Raw genomic sequence first — 18,971 nt, 5'->3', positions numbered from 1 at the left:
GCGCTGTCACCCTTCACATGTGGTGCAGAGCAGGATGCAAGCCCGTGCTGCTCTGAAGGTTGGATGTGAAAGGCTGATGTGTGCTGGGAGATTTAGCAGAGGGAAGTGAACTTGCCCAGCAGTTACAGCCAGGTCCTGGGAATAGGAACCAGCAATTTAGCACCTCCCCTTTTCTGTCTCATTTTTATCAATGATTATCACTTCATTTAATCCACTTTTAAAAAGCATCTGAGAAAACACTTTCACCTGCTACACAGGTAGTTGAAAGAAATAACATGACTGCCTCTCTGCCACATGTCAAGAGATACTGAGGCTCTATCAGCTTGCTTTTTAGTTAAAAAAAAGAGTGGGGTGTATAGTCCTAGAGTACTGTCTTTACTTTTAGTACTAGCTCTGCATGTGTACTGCCGTGCTGCATGGCGTGCCTATGTGAGTTACCATGTGGTGACAGAAGACTCATGAGGCTGTTCTATCGTTTCCAAAGCACCATGCGAGCAATCTGTTTTCCCCAAAATTGCAGCCAAAACACCAATGCCTGTTGCTATCTCCAGGAAAACTTACTGGTTACAGAGATTAAGGGACAGCGTCTACTACTTGCAACAGGTCTCGCTAACTTATACCACAAATGATACAGCCTTTCTTTTAAAGGCTTCAAAGGAAGGGAAAACAACCCCACCCCAAACCTATTTGTGATGCTGTCTAGAGCAGTGCCACCTAGTGTTTCCTGCCATAGCAAGTTAGCAAATTTTTGGACTTAGAAAAAAGGTTGCCATGAAGTAGTGTAGCATTACCACAGGTGGGTTAATTTTCATCCTACTTGGTGATCTTTGGTTACCACAGCACTGTGAGGAATAAATGAGTGTTGGCCTAACACTTTGGTTTTGCTCATTTTCCATGTCTGCCTCAGAATGCTACAGCGAAAGTGAACACGATGATCCAGAAATAACAGACATGCCACCTCCCCCCTACGCAGTCCAGCCACCACCTCCTCCTTCGGTAAGTGCTACAGTAATTAGCTTGTTTCTAGTTGCTAGCCAGTCGGAACAAAACTTTCTTGAGGTGGTGGACCTTTGAGGAATAACTTAAATCAGCAGCTGGAAATGTTCACCCTGTGTGCCTGTGAAATGAGGATGCAGTAACTGCCCCTGCCCCACGGCAGAGCACGCAGTTATTGCAGCCTGCGCTGCTGGGAGCCTTGCACTTCAAAAACAGCTCCCTCAGATGGAGGTACATTTATCTTGCTGGAGAAAGGAAAGTGTCACTCTACCTTGTACACACACTGTGTCTTTACTTTACAAGATTTTTAACACACTGCCATAACCTAGTTTTTCATACTATTCTTTTTTTTTTTTTTCAATCAGTCCCAAATCTTCTTTCTTTTTGTGACCCCCGGTATCATCATCCAACAAATTTGTATTTATTTATTTGAGTGACCTGTTCTTAAGGCTGCTGAATTTGAAGCTGCTTTTGGGGCAGTGAAAAGAAGTGAAGGGAAAGAGGCCTCTTCTTACAGTGATAAAATTGGTTCTTTTCCTCTGCCTCTGAAAAACAGGCTATAAAAAAAAGAAAATAAACATCCTCCCAAAATCTATATTATTTTTCTCTCCTGCTGTACAGTATTTGTCCAGAACACTCCTTCCTGCCTCTCTTCATTTCATAAATTAGAAGAAGGACTATGCACCCTAATGTGTCTGATCAAATTGGCTTGCCTAATTATTAGCCAGTTATCACCCTATTAATCTTGTTTCTATATTGTTGCTTTTCCCAGTGATCTCATCTGCCCTTACATATGCTTTAAGATACAAGGTTTACTTAATTCTGTGTTTAGAAATGAGTAATCTGGTTTGAGGTGCTAATGCAGCTGAAATAAGGAATCCTGAGTTCAAGCTTTTCCCTTCCCCAGCTGAAAGTTAACATTGAGGGGTGTGCAGTAATATACTTATTACTAAATAATCTCATTGTATCTCATGGAAGGGAAGTGTCTGCTGCCTCATTGGTGTGGTACAGGTTCCTGTATGGCACGTTGAAATGACACCCAATAGCTGGGGTGGGCACAGCGGCAGCAAAGCAGGAACAAATCTGAAAAATACAGATGAGCTGGAGAAGCTTGCGCAGTCACAGGCAATAACAAAAGGAGATGTCCTGCACAGGGCTGCCTGTCTGGTAATCTTCAATTAGCTACATAAAGCTGGGAGCATAAGTCACACTGTCACCCACTTGCCCCCTTCTGTTTCAGTCAGATAAGGCAGTCTTCACTTCCTCTCCTGAAACAGTTGTGTAACGTTAATCACTGCAAAACAATCCACCTGGCACTTGTGGGGTGCGTGGTGTTCACTGCTGTGTAAAACGTGATTCTTTATTGCCTGTGTTAACTGAAAGTTAAATGCGGCCGAGTGGCTATAAATATCGGAGAAAATAGGAACCTTGGCAGTATGTCTCCAAGAGTTATTCTGGGCCAAGGGCCGATAATGAAGCGTCTTGAATTTTATACCTCAGTGGCTTGCCTTTAAGAGGCTGTAGATGTCTTTTCCATCTGCTCACCTCTGAGTGAATGCCTGCATTTTTCCAGATGATGAGTTTTAAACAGGTCCTGTTTTTTAGTTTTCTCTTTTTCTGGCTTCCTGCTGCTTGTCAGTCTGTTGCTGCAGGGGCAATCTCCGGTTGTCTCCTTCCCATATGCTCTTCTTGAGTGCTGGCCTCCACATTTTAGCAGGGGACGTGTGGGAGGCAGGCAACGGTGCATGTGACAAGGTGTCTTGCTTCCTCAGCCTTTCCCTTAAAGGTTATCTTCCCTCCAGCCTCTCCCTCTCTCAGCTGATTTCCCTTCTCCTCATCCCCATCTTATAATTCCTTCCCCCATGGGCAAAGATTAGTGTTCCCTGAGGAAAGTTGCCATCTTTTCACCCCAGAAGTGGCTACTGAAATAAGCTCCAGCTGCCATGTGTCTTCTCATCTTGCTTGTGTGGTGGGTAGGGAGCAGTTAGGTACTAACAGAGCTGTGTTTGACTACAAGTCAGTCATCTTTTAAATACCAAATTTAATGCCCCTCCCCCTTCTGGACCAGTGCTGGAGCAAGAAAACCACTGGAAGGACTGGGAAATCACAGCTTTCACTGGGAAGTCAATTCTAGGAGCGGAGCTTTTGGTTGCCTCAGGGAAGGCTGGTTAAATGTTGCTTGCTGCCTGTTCATTCACTGCGGAGTTTTTGAACCAGGCTATGAGGTCCCAAACACATGATGGATTTGGGTTGATACTCTGTGGGTACACCACTTTTGGAAGGCTTGCTTGAATATTTTCAGATTGCTACTAGAAGAAACACTCATCCTGGAAACCCAGCTGAGTATCAAGAATGCCACAGACATTGTCTGGGGTTCATCTCTTTTTATCTTTTTTTAAAGTTGCACTTCTTCCTTCTGAGTGTCAAAGGGATTTTGCAAAATAGGAATTAGGAGCTATGGACACTTTGGAAAATTAAACCAGTGCTGTCTTAAGCAGAAAGGTCCCCAAACTTCTTGAAATCAACTCCAGACTGAAAAACTGTTAGTCTGGAACCTAATAGCCTCCCAGGTGCAAGCTCTGTTATGTGTTAGAGCAGCAAACATTTTGCTGTAGTTCCAGCACAAAGTTTCACTTGCTGTTCTGTTCTCTGCTGACCCAAACCATTTTGAAACTTGAAAAAGGAAAAAAGTAATGATCATGAGCTTTCTATGTTTATGCATGCTATTGGGTACTGTGGGAGAAAAAAGTGAGTGAGGAACAAGTAAATTTTAACATCCATAGGACAAAAATTAAACTGACCATCTGCATTAATTTATTCACATGTGAATGGATTTACAGTTCAAAAACCAGCAGCTATGTTGAGACAATAGATTGTAGCAGTCCCAAAAGAGCAGTTGAGCTGTTTCATGGTGATAATTTTTCTCTAAAAAATGCCTAGAAACTCATTGATCTCCAGTGGAATCCTTATGATCTGCTGGCTCAAGCATTTGCTTTTTAAAATGTCCCCAAATAGAGATTTATTATTATATGGATGATTGCAAAACTTCCAAAGGAACCACTCGAGTATGTTAGGCAAACCTTTGTCATGCCAAAGAAAAAAAAACCACAACACATATGTAGAGAAAGAGAAACACATTCTGGCAGTCATCTTTATCCTCACCCACATTTTTTTATTTAACACACAATGAAAATGAAAACAAAAATATATTCCACTCAGCGAGGCACAGTTTTCATTTCAGTGGCACTTTCTTTTGCATGGACAAATGCCAGCAAAATAAAGGTGAGATCTAACATCTTCCTTTCCTGTCTTTGAACAACAGAAATTAAACCATCCACACCATGTGAGCAAGAGCTTTTACTGTTCAGTTGTTCTGCTTGGCTGTACAAATGCTTCAACAATTTGTCTTTGAGATAGGAGCTCTTAGATGAAATGCTTCAGGTCACCTGTGTTCCTGAGAGTATTTTTATCACTCATACGTGTAGTTTATGACAGCATCTCCTTGTTCTTTACTTTAGGGTACATTTGTGAAGGTTTCCTTTTTAAAAACAAAAATGCACCTGAAACACAATGTTGTGTTTCTAGTAATAGGAATATGAATTAAGTCTGGTCCCACAGTGTTTGGGAACGTCTTGGAGGAATGGCTTTGAAAATTTACAAAAGTGAAGAAAGTGCTACAAATGGTGACCCAAAATCTAATATTGGTCCTCCTCATCTTCTGAATTGATTAGTAGCTACATGATACAGCTAGATCAGAAGCACAGGAAAGCAAATCTATTTTGCTTTTTTTAATGTAAAAAGGAAGTAGTATACATTACATCAACACTGAATTGCAGAAGTTTATGTATCATAATCCAAACAATGGTCACTCTTGGTTTGAATTATATGAATACATCTTATTTCTAGTTTACCAGGTTATTAATAAGTATTCCAGGCTAGTTCCTTTATTGTGTTTGCAGCTTGTCTGGGTTTCCCTAGCAACACCCTCTCAGTACTTTTCAGTACTTCCAGTTTAGTTATAATCTGTTTTAATCCTTATACAGATCTATTCTACATAGGTATTGAGAACATAAACTTGCCAGAACCGTGGTCCATCAAGTCTACTATTCTGATTCTGGCATTGGCCAGTAGCAGATGATTTGCAGAAGGAATAAATTTCTGCAATAGCAGATACAAGAAATCCAGCTTTCATATCATGATGACCTCATCGTGATTTCTGATAGTTTCTGCTAAGAGCTTCATTATAAGGCTTTGCCTCCCCTTGTCTTCCATTACTTTATTTATTACTGTCAGTAAGTCGTCTTCTGGGTATTTGTATGCATATTTGTGTGTTTGTGTATATATTACTTGTGTATTTGACACTCTTGGCTTATCTTTTCAGTGGTGTTTGGTGGCTAAGAAGCAGACTAGTGCTAGTTCTTCTTGTATGAGTTGCTTTTGGTGACCAGATAATAGTACAATTCAATCAATGTAAATGCCACTCTTGTTGAGGCAGGGTTACAAGTACAGTACGGAGAGCCCTTGGATGTGTTAATGATTTTCTATCTGTTTCTAGTGAAGTTTGGGTCCCTTTCCAGATTCATGTGCTGAAGGATGAATCTTAGCAAGTGAACAAGCAGCACAAATCTCATACCATTCCCCTTTTCCTGCCCTCTGCCCCATGTCTGTCTGTTTTTTCTTTCTACCATTAACTTGCCATCATATTACCCACCAGCCTTCTTGCCTTGGTGAATGATTAGTCCCTTGAATGGACCAGGTAAAATGGCTTTGTGTGCTGAGAAGGTCAAGGTACTTTAGTGCTTGGGCCCATTTCTGTCTATCCATGGTTATGGCATTGGCGGATTTATTGAATGCTTCAAGACAGCTTCATGTTCAATGGCTAATTCAGACTTTCTCTTCTGCACTCTTGATTAGACCAATAAAGTTAAGACAAAGTAAAGGGTGAACATGAGTGTGAGACCTACCATGGAAGGCTACATTCAACAAAATATTTTTCCTTCGTCTTTTGTTTCTAGACATTTTCAGGTTTTCATCTGTTTTACCTCTGGCTTCTTTGTGGCTTAGTTTCTGAAATTACTGTGCTGTAGGAGATTGGCTGCCATACGTCAGGCTTTTTGGATGAACAATTAATCAAATTACATCAATTTTTGGTCAATTAGCATTTCAGCTCCCTATCTATAATGTGTAGAACCTAGGAACAGGAATAACTTGGAAATAATTTTTCTTTTTCTTTTCCCCATTTGTTTCTGGAAAGCAGGATCAGCAGAAGTCTTCTTTCACCTCGACTCTGTCAAGTGAAGCATCTTGTTCTCTCTCCTCTCCTGAAAGCACTTTCAACTCTCAAGAGTCGTCTTCTTCCTTGACATCCAAAGTGGTTTATTCCGAAAGGCAGTCCTGGCTTGACCTAGTTAACAGCTCTGCCACAGAAGAGGGTGATCAGCCTTTAACTTTCTGCGTACAGATTCACTCTGATGAGCCACCAGAAGTAGACTGTGGAGAAGCAGCAGAAAGCCAGGAGGTCCGGCTTTCCAAACCCAGTGGTGGATTCCAAAACTCTTTTTTAGCTCCGGATACACATTGTCTAGCTATGCCAGATGCAACAGGACAGAGATCACTAGCCAAAGGTGAGCTAATGAGCGGACATTTTTGTCTGCAGAGCCATACAATGTGGGAGTTCAGAGGCTTTCCTCAGCTTCCTTTCCCCTTCCTTTCTTTATGTTCTTCACTGAAGAGTTTTCCAGTGGCACATCTTTTATAACAAACATTTGGTTTATTGCGCATCGGCTCTACCTGTGATTCAAAAACCTTGTAAAGATTTGAAGAGAATACTTTGCTGAAAGGGCAGTGTTGTCTCAGTACAATGCAAAACAAAGGTGCGTCCAAAAGCTTAGGCTGAAGTAAATGCAAAGATGGAAAGAAACAGCACTGGACTCATTGGAAACTTAGGGTAATTTTCTGCAGGTGAACTGGGCACTGAGAGCTGAATCACATAAATGATAGTATAAGGCGCATTAGTTACATTGTCAGTCTCCCAGTTTTACAGATATCAACATTTAGCACTGCTTTAGTTTGTCATAAGTGTTTCTGATTTTACAAAAAAAAAAAGGAAATTGAGTAAAGTACAGATTTTAACAGAAGTGAAAATTAACTTCAGTGTCTTTTGCATCAGCTTTGTTATCTATCTTCTAGGCTGCTTTGCTAGAGACTCTGTACCAATGAAGATCAGTAAGAATTAAAACCAAGAGTGAGCACATGTAGTATTTCTATGTGGTGGAAAAGGGTGGATGTTTTGAGAGAGTTCCCGTGGAATCTAATTCCCATAAGCTCTGGCACTGCAAGTGGTGAAATGGCTGGGGATGGCAGAAATGGAGTCCCTGAGTAAAATTTCACAAAGATGTACTAAATGCACTGCCTTTTATAATTTGACCTGGGTTAAATTTGACCAAGTAATGCCTTTGGGAAATATCATTAGGTATATTCAGGTGGATTGTTGGAGTGTAGGCCATATATGGCATGGTGTCTTATAGATTCCTTGGAGTAAGATTCAGTGATTGCTCTTCAGAAATCTAAACTTTTGCTTAGAATATGCTACTCTGGTATTGTCAGCAATCCTGCAATAATACACAGGTTAATGTTTTCCATCATAATGTAAGGGTGAAAAGTACTTTTATGGATGTTCATGGAATTACCACAAAACATTCATAATAATTTAAAACACACTTTGATAAACTCAGTAATACTTACCAATAACAATGAGATTAAAATGTAAATCAAGGCACATTTTGGTATACTCCTGAGCAATGTGGTTTAATTTTCCCAAAAATATTCCTGGGGAAATGAATTCTTCCATTGCTCACTGCTTAGCTGATGGTCGACCCTGATTGCAGAACACTTCCATTCTAACCACACCGGTGATCTGTAATGGAATTCCAGAAATAGATCATTTCAATGAGACAGTCACTATGGAAACTGTATAACCTCACTAGTTACTGTCTGCATCATGACTTGTTGTTGAGCAAGTAAGATGTACACCATACACTAATTTTTCTTTTCTTATCAGCCTGCATAGTAAGGGGAGGGGATGGAGAGTGTTGGTATGTGAGGTTGTTGTGCCCCCCCGACCACTTGCAATGGCTACTGAAAAAATAAAAGAAATATTTGCATGGAGATTAGTTAAGCTCCTTCAATTTGAGAATGAAGTGGAAAAATGAATTAATGTCAAATAGCAATTCAGTTCCAAATGGAAGTTATCAAAAAGGATGCAATTCTGGTTCTGTAGCTTATCCCCCATGAATTTCCCTCTCCAGCTAGTTGATAAGGATGTGCACAAATACTGTGAGATGAAGTCAAACTGTCGGGTAAAAGCTAGCTGCAAAATCTCATGATTTACAGTACCTAGTAAGAACACAATCGTTATCTGATGTGAAACAAGAATACATATCTCAATGATTTGCTAGTGCAGTCAGTATTATTTGCTTTATAAAGCTTCTGAACAGTGCATTTCTGACAGCTTATCATGTTTCAGAGTAATGGGACTGTGTCCAGAAGGAGACAGGTCTGTCTTGCATCGGCATTTGTCCTGAAAGCACAGGACCTATGTGCGTAAGCGGGCCCTGCTGTTATCAGAACATTTATGCGATCTTTGAACCCACTCCCCACAGAGCCTTCATGTGTGTCCATACTCTCTCCTTCTCCTTGTGATAGAAAAAATCTGTCACACGCTCTGCTTTATGGCTACATTCTGCTCAGTAAAACCCTATGAGGAATTACTGGTTGTAGCTGATAGCAGCCTAGAGCTGAGGTGAAAGTTCAAGAACTGAAGAGCACTTCTGTTGGCAAAATTCAGAAACAGAGGACATTGTGAGAAAAGTTGGTACCTAGAAGGAAGAAAGAGTAGCTGTGGCTTTGTGGGAAGAGCTTATCATGAAAATACAAAAATAGTGAAGAAACCTCAGTGATGAATTAAACAATGAAAGAGAAGTTTCTCAGAGATAAATGGGTGAATCTCTGTAAGAGAAAAAACAGATTCAACTAAATGATCATGGATTATTTTTTCAATGAAAATCATTTAAAGAAATCTGCTAAGCAACTTGTAAGTTGTAAGTGTCTGGTGCAAGGAGATGTGCCATATAATACTTTTAACGACCTTTCCATCCACTCTTAGTGGTGTTATGACCATACTCAGCCTTAATTCTCAGTGACGATTACTGGGAAGAGGCTACATACCAGAGGGTAAAACAAAGGTACAAAAAAGGAGAGTTTGAGTCTCCTCTTTTGAAAGATCAGCATTAGGTTTCCATTAACTTCCCTGTTGCAGCTTGCTACATGCACAGTGACAAAGGATTCAAAGCTGCCTGTGACACAAAGAAACTGGAAGGTAAACAAGAAATGGTTGAGTATACAAACAACTATCTGACTACGTGCTCTGTATCCAGAAGCCAGCCTTGCCACATCCGGAATGGCTAGACATGCTCTGCAGCCAAACTCCATCCTTTACATTTTTTTCTGGCAACCACTGGAACAAAAAGTATCTGACTGTGACCCAGCACCATCATCAAAAACTATGATAAAAAAAGGAAGCCACAGAAGCAGAGAGGTTACTCTAAGAGAACAGGAATGTGTGTTTGTATTTATTTAGGGATCTTCTACTACAGCAATAACATCCTTCTTCCTTGCATTTTCTGAGGGTTTAATGATCATGTGAAGTTAATGCATCTTGGCAAGGAATTCTTATGGTACCACTTCTGGTTTATTTGTTTTACCTTAGCTCACAGTAGCTGGTAGAAGATCTGGTGTGTGCTGATATTTTGAAAAACCTGGAAAGCTTTTTAAATACCACTTGAATTTGTCTAGGTTCATTTTGTGGGAAGGAGTTGGTTAAATAGGAGCTGGATGCAGTCAATTTCTTCTTTTCTCAGAACTGACATCCTCTTCCTCTCTGGAGTTTGCCTGTGCCAGTAATAGCCAGAACAGATCCCCTGGTGTGCTCTGGCCCCTTTGTTCCTTCTGCAAAAGTTACAGAAAATGGCTAGATCATGGCTGAGACTAGCCAAGAAGTACACCTATGGTGAGAAAAACTCTGTAAAGAAACAACTGTGTTTGAATGATTATTTTGCTGCTCATCATAAAAACTTCGAAATCACAGTGAAAACTATGGTGTTACGGTTTTCTGAACTCTCTGAAAAAGAGATACTTATTGTGTGGTTTCCAGTTCAGCCACAGTTTCTTAAAATGCCATCCCTCACTGCTGAGTCCACTATACTGTTACAGTCAAGAGCATCTAATGTTGGTGGTATTGTACTTTCCCTGTTATTTTCTCCCACTCTCTCCTTCCTTTAGTTCTGCATTTGCCAGTGAAGAGTCTTCCTAAGCTATGCCCTCCTAATTCAAATATTTCCTGTCTTTTCTGTTCTGTAGTTCCATGGAAAATGTGATTTCCCTGATGTGTCATCATATTCCCATTGAAAAGTCTACTACCACTATGGAGAATGGATGGGTGTGGGGTGGTGTGTGTAGGTAGGTAGGTAAGGGCAAAAGCAGTTTATGACTTTTTTCCTCCCCTCTCCCCAGCCTGGGTCTATATGTTGTCCCACTGGCATCAAAATTTTTGGTGGAATCAGAAAGAGATGTGTTGGCACAGCTAGAAGAAGCTCATAAGAGTAGCAAAGACAGGAGGAAGAAGCAGATTTTTTTTTTTCCCTGGGATTAATACACAGTTACAGAGCTGTGAGGTCTCAGAGAACAGAAGAACAAATGTTTACATTTCAGCTCAGATTTAGTATGATATGTTCACTTGGAGGTGGTTTTCAATGTAAAATGCTCTTTCTGCCAAACATTACCAATTTCTAGATCTTTACTGCTGGGAAGCAATCAGCTTGATTTTTCACAGCTGCTTTTTGAAAAGTTCTGGATAATTTAGCTCTTGTAGGCTTAAAGAGCATTAAAGTTGAGTTTTCAGGCAGGCTCCTGTCTTGCTGCTGCAAGGTGGGGAGTCTCAGTACCTTAATGTCTCCCACCTGTGGCAAGCTGGCCAGTAGAATGGTGGAAGCTGAAAATTGAGGAGGTGAAAAGCTGGCCTGTTGAACCTCTGGCAGCTTCCTCTTGTCTATGATATCTCCTGTTAGTTAGAGGGGAATTCCAGATAAGTGGCATCAAGCCACAGAACTGTGTTTTACTTCTCCTGAAACGTATTTTTTCAGAAGATCTGACTTGCCTGAAATATTACTTTATTTTCCTCAGTCCATCCTAGAAGGTCTCTTTCTCTTGAATATTAAAATATCTCAGGGCAGGACTTCTCTTTTTGTCAGGTCAGCACTGGTTCTTTTCCACTTTCCCCACTGTGGAGTCTGACAAAGTTAAAAGAGCTATACAATACTATAGAATTTTTCCAGAAGTGCTACGAAGCTTTAGCAGGCTGCAAGGCTTGTGAGTGAAGGGCATGTTGCAGGATCCCAGGAAGACTGGTCCTTCCAGTGGCATCACTCAACAGGATTGCTTATAGTTAATACTGCCAAGGGAAGGGAAAAGTGCACAATGCTCGTGTTCCCCTGTGTGCATGTACATGTTCATAAATGTGCACATTATGTAACATCCTTCCACTGTTGCCTTTTGTTCCTTACCACTAATCCTTCAGTAGGTCCTGAGAGAAAAATGAATGTGTTTCTTCTTTAAAATAGGATGAGATTAAGAAGTGCTGTAGTAGCATTTCAGTTTCCTAACTTGCATGCCTTAGATAGAAAGTGCTTAGCATGAAGAGTACTGGTGGAAGAGATAACTTGCAATATTATATTTTGAAGTGATTTTGAATGTGCCTGATGTTAGCTGTGTAACCCAGCTGCAAAGATTCACTCCACAGCAGTGCTAGTGGGGCCCAACCTGTCCAAGTTATTAAGAATTTTTGCCAGCAGAATATATCCATCATCAGAAACCTTCAGAGGTTAACAAAGCTCAGGGTAGCGGTAGTACATTTATCTTTGGGAGGCTGACACAGAAAATCTGTTCATTTTTACACCAGGGCCTGAGCTTGTATACTCTGTGCTTTTTGCGTAGATTTTTACTTTGTGATGGAAAGCAAATATTTTGTTAACAATTCAGTAGTATGGTCTAGACATCCCGGGTTTCATAGGAGGAATCCAAATCACCGAAGCCTAAAAATACAGAACTAGTGAACGCCTGTGCTTCTGTTAGAGACTTGTTCATCTGCAGGTCAGTGCTCTGACTCCAGGTGCAATGGAATTAATCAATACCAAGTTCTGGGAAAATGTGCTGTGAATGTTTGAATCTGCAGAAAAGTCCAGTCTGTGCTTGAGTCACGTCGCTTTATCTCTATTATCCAACCTTAAATGGATGTTTTGTGGGGAAAACAAGAAAGCAAACTATAGGTTGCACTTTCTTAATTTACTTCCATGGCATTAAGAGGCTTGTGAAATACTGTAATGCACCATTGAGTGAGGGAGGAGAAATATGTTTTCTTATCACAGGTCAGTTTATTGATCTTGTGAACTGATTGCTAGACGTAACGCCTCTCCCCTCTCTGCATCACCTTTCCCTCTCTCAGATTTACAGCATCAATCTAGTGTGTTCAGTGGCAGCTTCAAGCCTGCAACATATGGGCTTTTGCTTTCTGAGCTTGGCTCAGGGGAACTCAGGACATTGAAGGTAAAAGTCCAAATAGATATCAGTCAGTCTGGCCTTAATGTATAGAGGTGTATTGGCAGGCATACTTTTTGTCAATAGCAACAGTATCTGCTTCTATACAAAAGCACAATATTAAGATAATGTTTTGTTATTTTTTTAACTGTTGTGGGAGAAGTTCACTGCTCATCAGTGTAAACAAAGATGGGGACAAAAGTACTATATGACTCATAGCTGGCTCTACACAGCCTCTAGGTTTCACTCACCCTTGTTTTCCAACTGTTTCCTGAAATCCCATTTAGCTGCTTCACTGGCACTGCCTTTATCCACCCGGTCTGAAGAATCTGGCACATTCCTTTCCTTCTGAAATTACCTGACCCTGATCAATCCTTTTGGGGATGGGAGCGGTGGAAAAATAAGAAATAGGAGAGGAGTTTAAGGTTGCGATCTGGAAAGAATGCAGGAGCTGAGTGCACGCTGCTGATCATGTGCATCGTCCAGGAGCCTTTTGCTGGGCTTTTCTGATCTCAGCTCCCTCTTTTTTTTTTTTTTCTGTGCTGTCCTCCTCACCTTCACCCACAAATACAATGAAGATATTAGAGTACTTAGCATGGAAGAAGAGTGTTCAGTGAGGGTGTTTTCTCATGCTTGCTGCTTTGTAACCCTTTTTGGACACTGAGGAGCACCATGAGTTAACCTCAAAAAATATCTGGAGCAAGGACTTCAAGCCCCCCATGGCTTGATGCTGTTCAGCAACTTCAAAAAATCGTCAATGCAATTTTTTTTTTCTTCCTCTATACTCTTTCTTAGGTATCTGATAAAGGTCAATTTATCTCTCAAAGTGATACAGGGCACAGTCCTGATGGGTGATGTCTACAGCAGAGCTAAGCCAGTCCTGGGCAGGAGCTGGCTAATGAAACAAACAGCTGCTTCATCCCAAGAAAGTAGGCAGGAAGGTCGTTATAATTACGAGCCTCACGACATAATCCAACAGTTTTTAGGAAATACTACTGCCATGTATTATGCCTTACACTTGCATTTTTTTCTATTTCCCGCAGCTTTTTAAGTATACAACAGTTCTCCTTTTCCTCCCCCAGCACTGTACCAATGTTGGAAGCTATATTTAGTTCTTGTCAAGTTACAACAGGCTTTTTATAATCACTAAGTAGTGAAAAAAAGGCCAGCAACACTGTAAAGGCAAATATTTGATGCATATCATAAACCTTTCTTGTAACCTAAATATTTAGAAAGAACAGGGGTGTAGGAGGATGCTGTACTTTTTAAAACATTGGAAAGATAAGGAGCAGCCTCCTAAGTGTGCTGACATGTTGGAGAAGTCTTTTTGCTGTGGTGTGAGTGAGCAAAAGGACTTCTTCCTTTTGTTCAGAAAATATTTGCTGACTGAAGATGATTTAGAAAAGTCAACGTTTAACTTTTAATTAAAAGAAAAAAAGCCCAGCCAGTGCAACTGGCACATGGAGGACTGTAATTGAGAACCACCACCACCACCATCCCCAGTAAAATAAAAATGAATGTTATCCCAGTGGATCTTGAGGGACTCATTAGCGCCCTGAAAACACCAACGCATTATTACCCTATGAATTACCCTAAAAATTGCCCTTGGTTTTAACTCTAATACTGTTACATTTTGACTTGGCTAAGTGCCTTTGTGATGGCTGAACTTAACATTTCTCCTATCTGCTGCCATATTCATGTTCTCATACCCAATTTATTCTTTTTTTGCAGATCAGGAAAAATGTGATGATGATGAGATGGAGCGACTTTACAAGTCATTAGAACAAGCAAGCCTGTCTCCCATTGGTGATCGTCGGCTGTCAACGAAGAAGGAACTTAGGAAGTCATTTATCAAACGCAGCAAAAACCCCTCCATTAATGAGAAACTCCACAAAATTCGAATGCTGAACAGCACATTAAAGGTGAGGTCGCAGAGTGAGCCAAGGAAAAGCCTGAGAGAAAGAATCAGTTTGGCTGAAAAAAGCAAACCTAGACTTCAGCCAAACTCTAATTACATATTTACTTAAAGCCCCAGAGAATTTGGTTAAGTTTTTTAAATTGTTTTCTACTTCATTCTGAATACTGATCTGTGTTTTGTTGTTGAATTTGAACTGGAAACAGAGGCAATAGTTCAGAAGGGACCCTTCTTGCAGAAGTTCCAGCTCATTTGGAAAATTTAATAAAGAAAGCTTCTCTTAGTTAGCTGGAAAACTTGCAAGCTTGGCTGAATGCCGTAAATAGGGGAGCCTTAAAAAAGGAAGAGCAGACAAAGTACATTGATGATAAAGGACATGAAAATGACCCTGAGCCAAAAAAAGTTTCCTTATGTGATTATTGGAGAATGTACAGGATATGCCAAAGCTATTGTAAAGACCTCCTGTAACTAAATATTTTTAATAACAAAAGCATCCTGCTTTTATGTTGGAAACATATCATGAACTGGAGGGGTGGAGGGGTTCAGGGGACATTCCATGTCAAGGGCCAGTAAATCTGTCTGGAATACGGTGATTTATGAGGCTGTTTACTTGCCAGCATCAAGTGTCATGGGATTTCAAAGCCTGCTTCTGAGTGGTGCTGAGTGGAACAGAAAGCTTAACTATAACATTTAAATTGTAAGGAGCAGAAAGAATAAATGCGGACCTGGGGCTTCACTTGTTTCTTTTTGTATGCATTAGAAGCAGGAATTGAGTATCTTGTTTCAAGTCCATGTATTTGGCTTCAGGCACTGTATGCTGGAGAAATGCATGAAAAACTTCTATCATCAGCACTATCATTGATTTGAGTTGCAGCGGGGGGCTTGGCTTTGGCACTCTGGCCTGTATTAAACTTCCTCAAGATACAGTTGAAAAGACGAGTGGGAATATAGTAATTCTCCATGCTGTAGGGCTTCCAGGCTCTGTATGAGACCTGGGGAAGTCTCTCCTCAGTATCAAAGTCTTCAGTGACATGGTACTGACTATAGCAGTATTCATCTGTATCAGCAATAAAGTGAGCCCATCATATAACAGAGAGTTACAAAAACTATGCCTATTTTATGTGACAGGAAACTAAATATAGAAACAAACTGCAAAGTTTTCCCCAATAGGAGCCTCCTTAATAAATCTATGAACCAGTTAGTACAAAATGGAGCTGTATTTTGTGGGACAATCAATTTCATTAGTATGGAGCTGAATGGAAGCCTAGAAGCCTTACTGCCAGACGTGAGCAAGGAGGACAGCTTTGCATTGATTCAGCATGGGAGTATTGTATAGGTTGTGATTAGCAGTGTTTATAACCTTAGGCTTGTCTAACACTTGTATTTAATATGGAAAAATAATTTTTGGAGTGTTCATTATGTGTAAAATTTTTTTTGCTTTCTTCAAACTAAGAAATTGGAGTATCGACAAGTCAAATATAGCACAGACATTTTCTCACAGACACAAACAGAGTTCTATACACGGCAGTGTTTAAGTTAGCCTGTCTGAAAAGCAAATGCCTGCAGTGGGAAAGTGCCATATTCTTTGCATCAGTGGGATTATGTGTTCTTAAAGTCAATTTTCTTAACATATAACATGAGACATGAGATAATTGGAAATGATCTATTTGAAATTTGAAAATCAGGAAAGTTTTGCATCTGATCTATATTTACTCTGCTTTAATTAAAACCCTATTAGTTTGAGACAAGTGATTTATGCAAGATTCAGTGCAATTTTAAATTTGGACTTTTGACTCCACATCTTTAACAACAGATTAATGTTGCTGCCACAATATATCACTAACAAAACATGCTTTGGATAGTTTGGAAGAGAGGGAAGCCGTGTGCAAATGCATCACAGGCTTAATGACTGTGGGAAATAGATTTAGTGCTACAAAAGAAGTCTACAGCACGGCTTTTTGCCACCAATTTTGTCCACTGGAAATACTCTTCTCTCCCTTCTGCCTCCCTATCTCCTCTTCTTCTCTTAGGCTAACTGCGTATATCTCTGCATCGATGTCAGAAGCCCTCTTACAAGGGCTGGCACTAGGTCTTGAGGGTGGGACCTGTGTAAACCAACAGCTGAACAAGTTTTTGTGTTTCAAAATTGGCTCAGGCATTGCAGGGATTAGACTAGTTTATTAGTCTATTAGAGTAGTAGTGGGATATGGATGTGTGAGCAGCCTATTGCTTCTATCAGGAAGTGTCATGAATGTGTGGAAGTATTTTCAAGTTGTTTTCAAGGCAGCCACTAGCACAGAGTGTCCTCAGGCGTGATGAAACTGGTGGCAGCAGGAAAAGATGGTGAAAACTATTCCATTGCTTTCACACACAGACTGGGGGGATGGAGCCAGGCAAAAGCAGTAAAGGCTTGTTAGTGCAGCATGGTGCCTCATTTAATTGTAGCTGCTAATTAGGGCTTCCCTATCGTGTGATCCACTGCATGGACAGGCAATAAGGGCTGGAAAAGCAAAGTGGTTCGTTGTGTCAGAAAATGTGAGGACATCAATGACAATAAATACCTGAAAGGAGGGTGTAAAGAAGACAGAGCCAGGCTCTTTTCAGTGGTGCCTACTGACAGGACCAGAGGCAATGGGCACAAAATGAAACACGAGGTTCCCTCTGAACATGAAGAAACACTTTTTTACTGTGAGGGTGACGGAGCGCTGGCACAGGTTGCTCAGAGAGTCTATGGAGTCTCTCTCCTTGGAGATATTCAAAAGCTATCAGAACATGGTCCTAGGCAGCCTGTTCTAGGTGTCCCTGCTTGAGAAAGGGGGTTGGACCAGATGACCTCCAGAGATCCCTTCCAACCTCAACCATTCTGTGACATAAAGGGTCTCAGTCTCCCTATATCAGTGACTGTTCATGTCTTACAATTGAACCAGTGTGCCCACAATATATGGTCTGAGCTGCTCTTGTCTAAAAGTAGAGACTAGGTTTGTTAGTAGTAGCTGGCAGTAGATGTATTAGCAGCCACGTGTGATCTAGCCACCCATACACTCTACTGTCAGTGCACAGATTATATCCAAAACTATTTTGTCTAGCTCCCAGAGAAGAGACATTTATAATGTGGCCAGGGAATAAGTATTTTTTGAGAAAGTTGGAGTTGGTGTGAATTATAGAAATAAATGCTGTTGCGTCTAGTTTCATGCAAGTACTAACTTGTTGTGAGACAGCATAACAATGTGTGATTTTCACATGAATCCTCTCTCATGAAGTTTTGCTAGGAATCCTATAGAATAAAAATCTACATGCAATCATAATCTTGCCTTCAGCTGGGACGAATTTCTGCTATGGGCTTAACTTTGAAGATCTATATTCTAAAAATGGGCACAAGTTGCCAGGAGGATGGATAATGGACCATATCCTTGTTGACCGGGTTCTCTAATGTTCCCAGAGTGTTTTTGTTTCGGACAATGAGCTTGACAGTTTCCGTGGGAAATAACCACTTCTTCTCTTCCTAGTGTAAGGAACATGACCTGGCCACAATTAACCAGTTGCTAGAGGACCCGAAGTTGACAGCAATGAAGTACAGAGAGTGGAGGAACACAAACATCATGCTGGTACAAGATATCTATCAGCAGCAGGAGGTCCAGGACATGTCCACAGAGAATAGTGAGGAGCAAGAGATGACTCCACAGCCTATTGCTGAAAGTGCTATCTGAGACCATGGTTCGATGGTTCACAGCACGGTTTTTCCCCACGGGTCTTCACTTACAGGCACTTTAAACTGCTGCATTTTGAGGTTTGTTTTTTCCAACCGTTCTTCGAAAGGAAACCAACCCCTTCTCCAAAGTTTTGATTCCTCTTGCAAAACTTATTTCACATCAAAAGGGCAAATCCCCCAAATTAAAAACCATGCCTGAACTTGGACTGCTTAGTCTGCATAGTCTGCATACCTAAGAAGACTATTTTATGAAGCAGCAAAGAAATGTTTTTCCATCTTGGGAGAAGTAAATTAAATATGTCCAACTCCTGGAAGTCACAGAACTGTATAATATGAACTGTATAAATGTGAGATCCTTGGGGTTGTTTTAAGCTTGTAACTTACTGTTAAATGAAGCTACAACAATGCCAACAGGATGTAGTCTGCTCTCTACCTTTTTACCCTGTAAGGTGGTGACCCGATGTATGCATTTTCATCTCTACATCCATTCACTTTCACTGCTCTACCAGTTTAAACTGAGACAAAGAGAATAGTTATTATGCATGAGTTTATACTACAGACAGCTGTCAGGCACCCAGTTTGTGCTCTGCCTCATGTTTTATGAGTTTCAAATTTATTTATGGACTAGACCAAGGTACTGTCTTTCTACATGAAGAAGGTCTCTCAGTGTTTGCTAACATGTAATTTACTCTTCGGTGAGGC

General features: G+C 40.7%; 1 protein-coding gene across 1 annotated transcript in view; it reads left to right on the top strand.

The window, feature by feature from the left end:
• The window catches only part of IPCEF1 (interaction protein for cytohesin exchange factors 1), a 37,063-nt gene extending 18,796 nt beyond the window's left edge, over window positions 1-18,267 (top strand). The window contains exons 7-10 of the mRNA XM_068396092.1: window positions 908-996; window positions 6,254-6,620; window positions 14,377-14,567; window positions 18,067-18,267. Of these exons, the coding sequence (XP_068252193.1) occupies window positions 908-996; window positions 6,254-6,620; window positions 14,377-14,567; window positions 18,067-18,267 (848 nt within the window). The remainder of the gene's footprint in view (window positions 1-907; window positions 997-6,253; window positions 6,621-14,376; window positions 14,568-18,066) is intronic.
• The last annotated feature ends 704 nt before the right edge of the window (window positions 18,268-18,971 follow it).

This window comes from Nyctibius grandis, chromosome 1 (genome assembly GCF_013368605.1).
Source record: "Nyctibius grandis isolate bNycGra1 chromosome 1, bNycGra1.pri, whole genome shotgun sequence".
NCBI lineage: Eukaryota > Metazoa > Chordata > Aves > Nyctibiiformes > Nyctibiidae > Nyctibius > Nyctibius grandis.
This window is presented reverse-complemented; position numbering and strand designations above follow the sequence as displayed.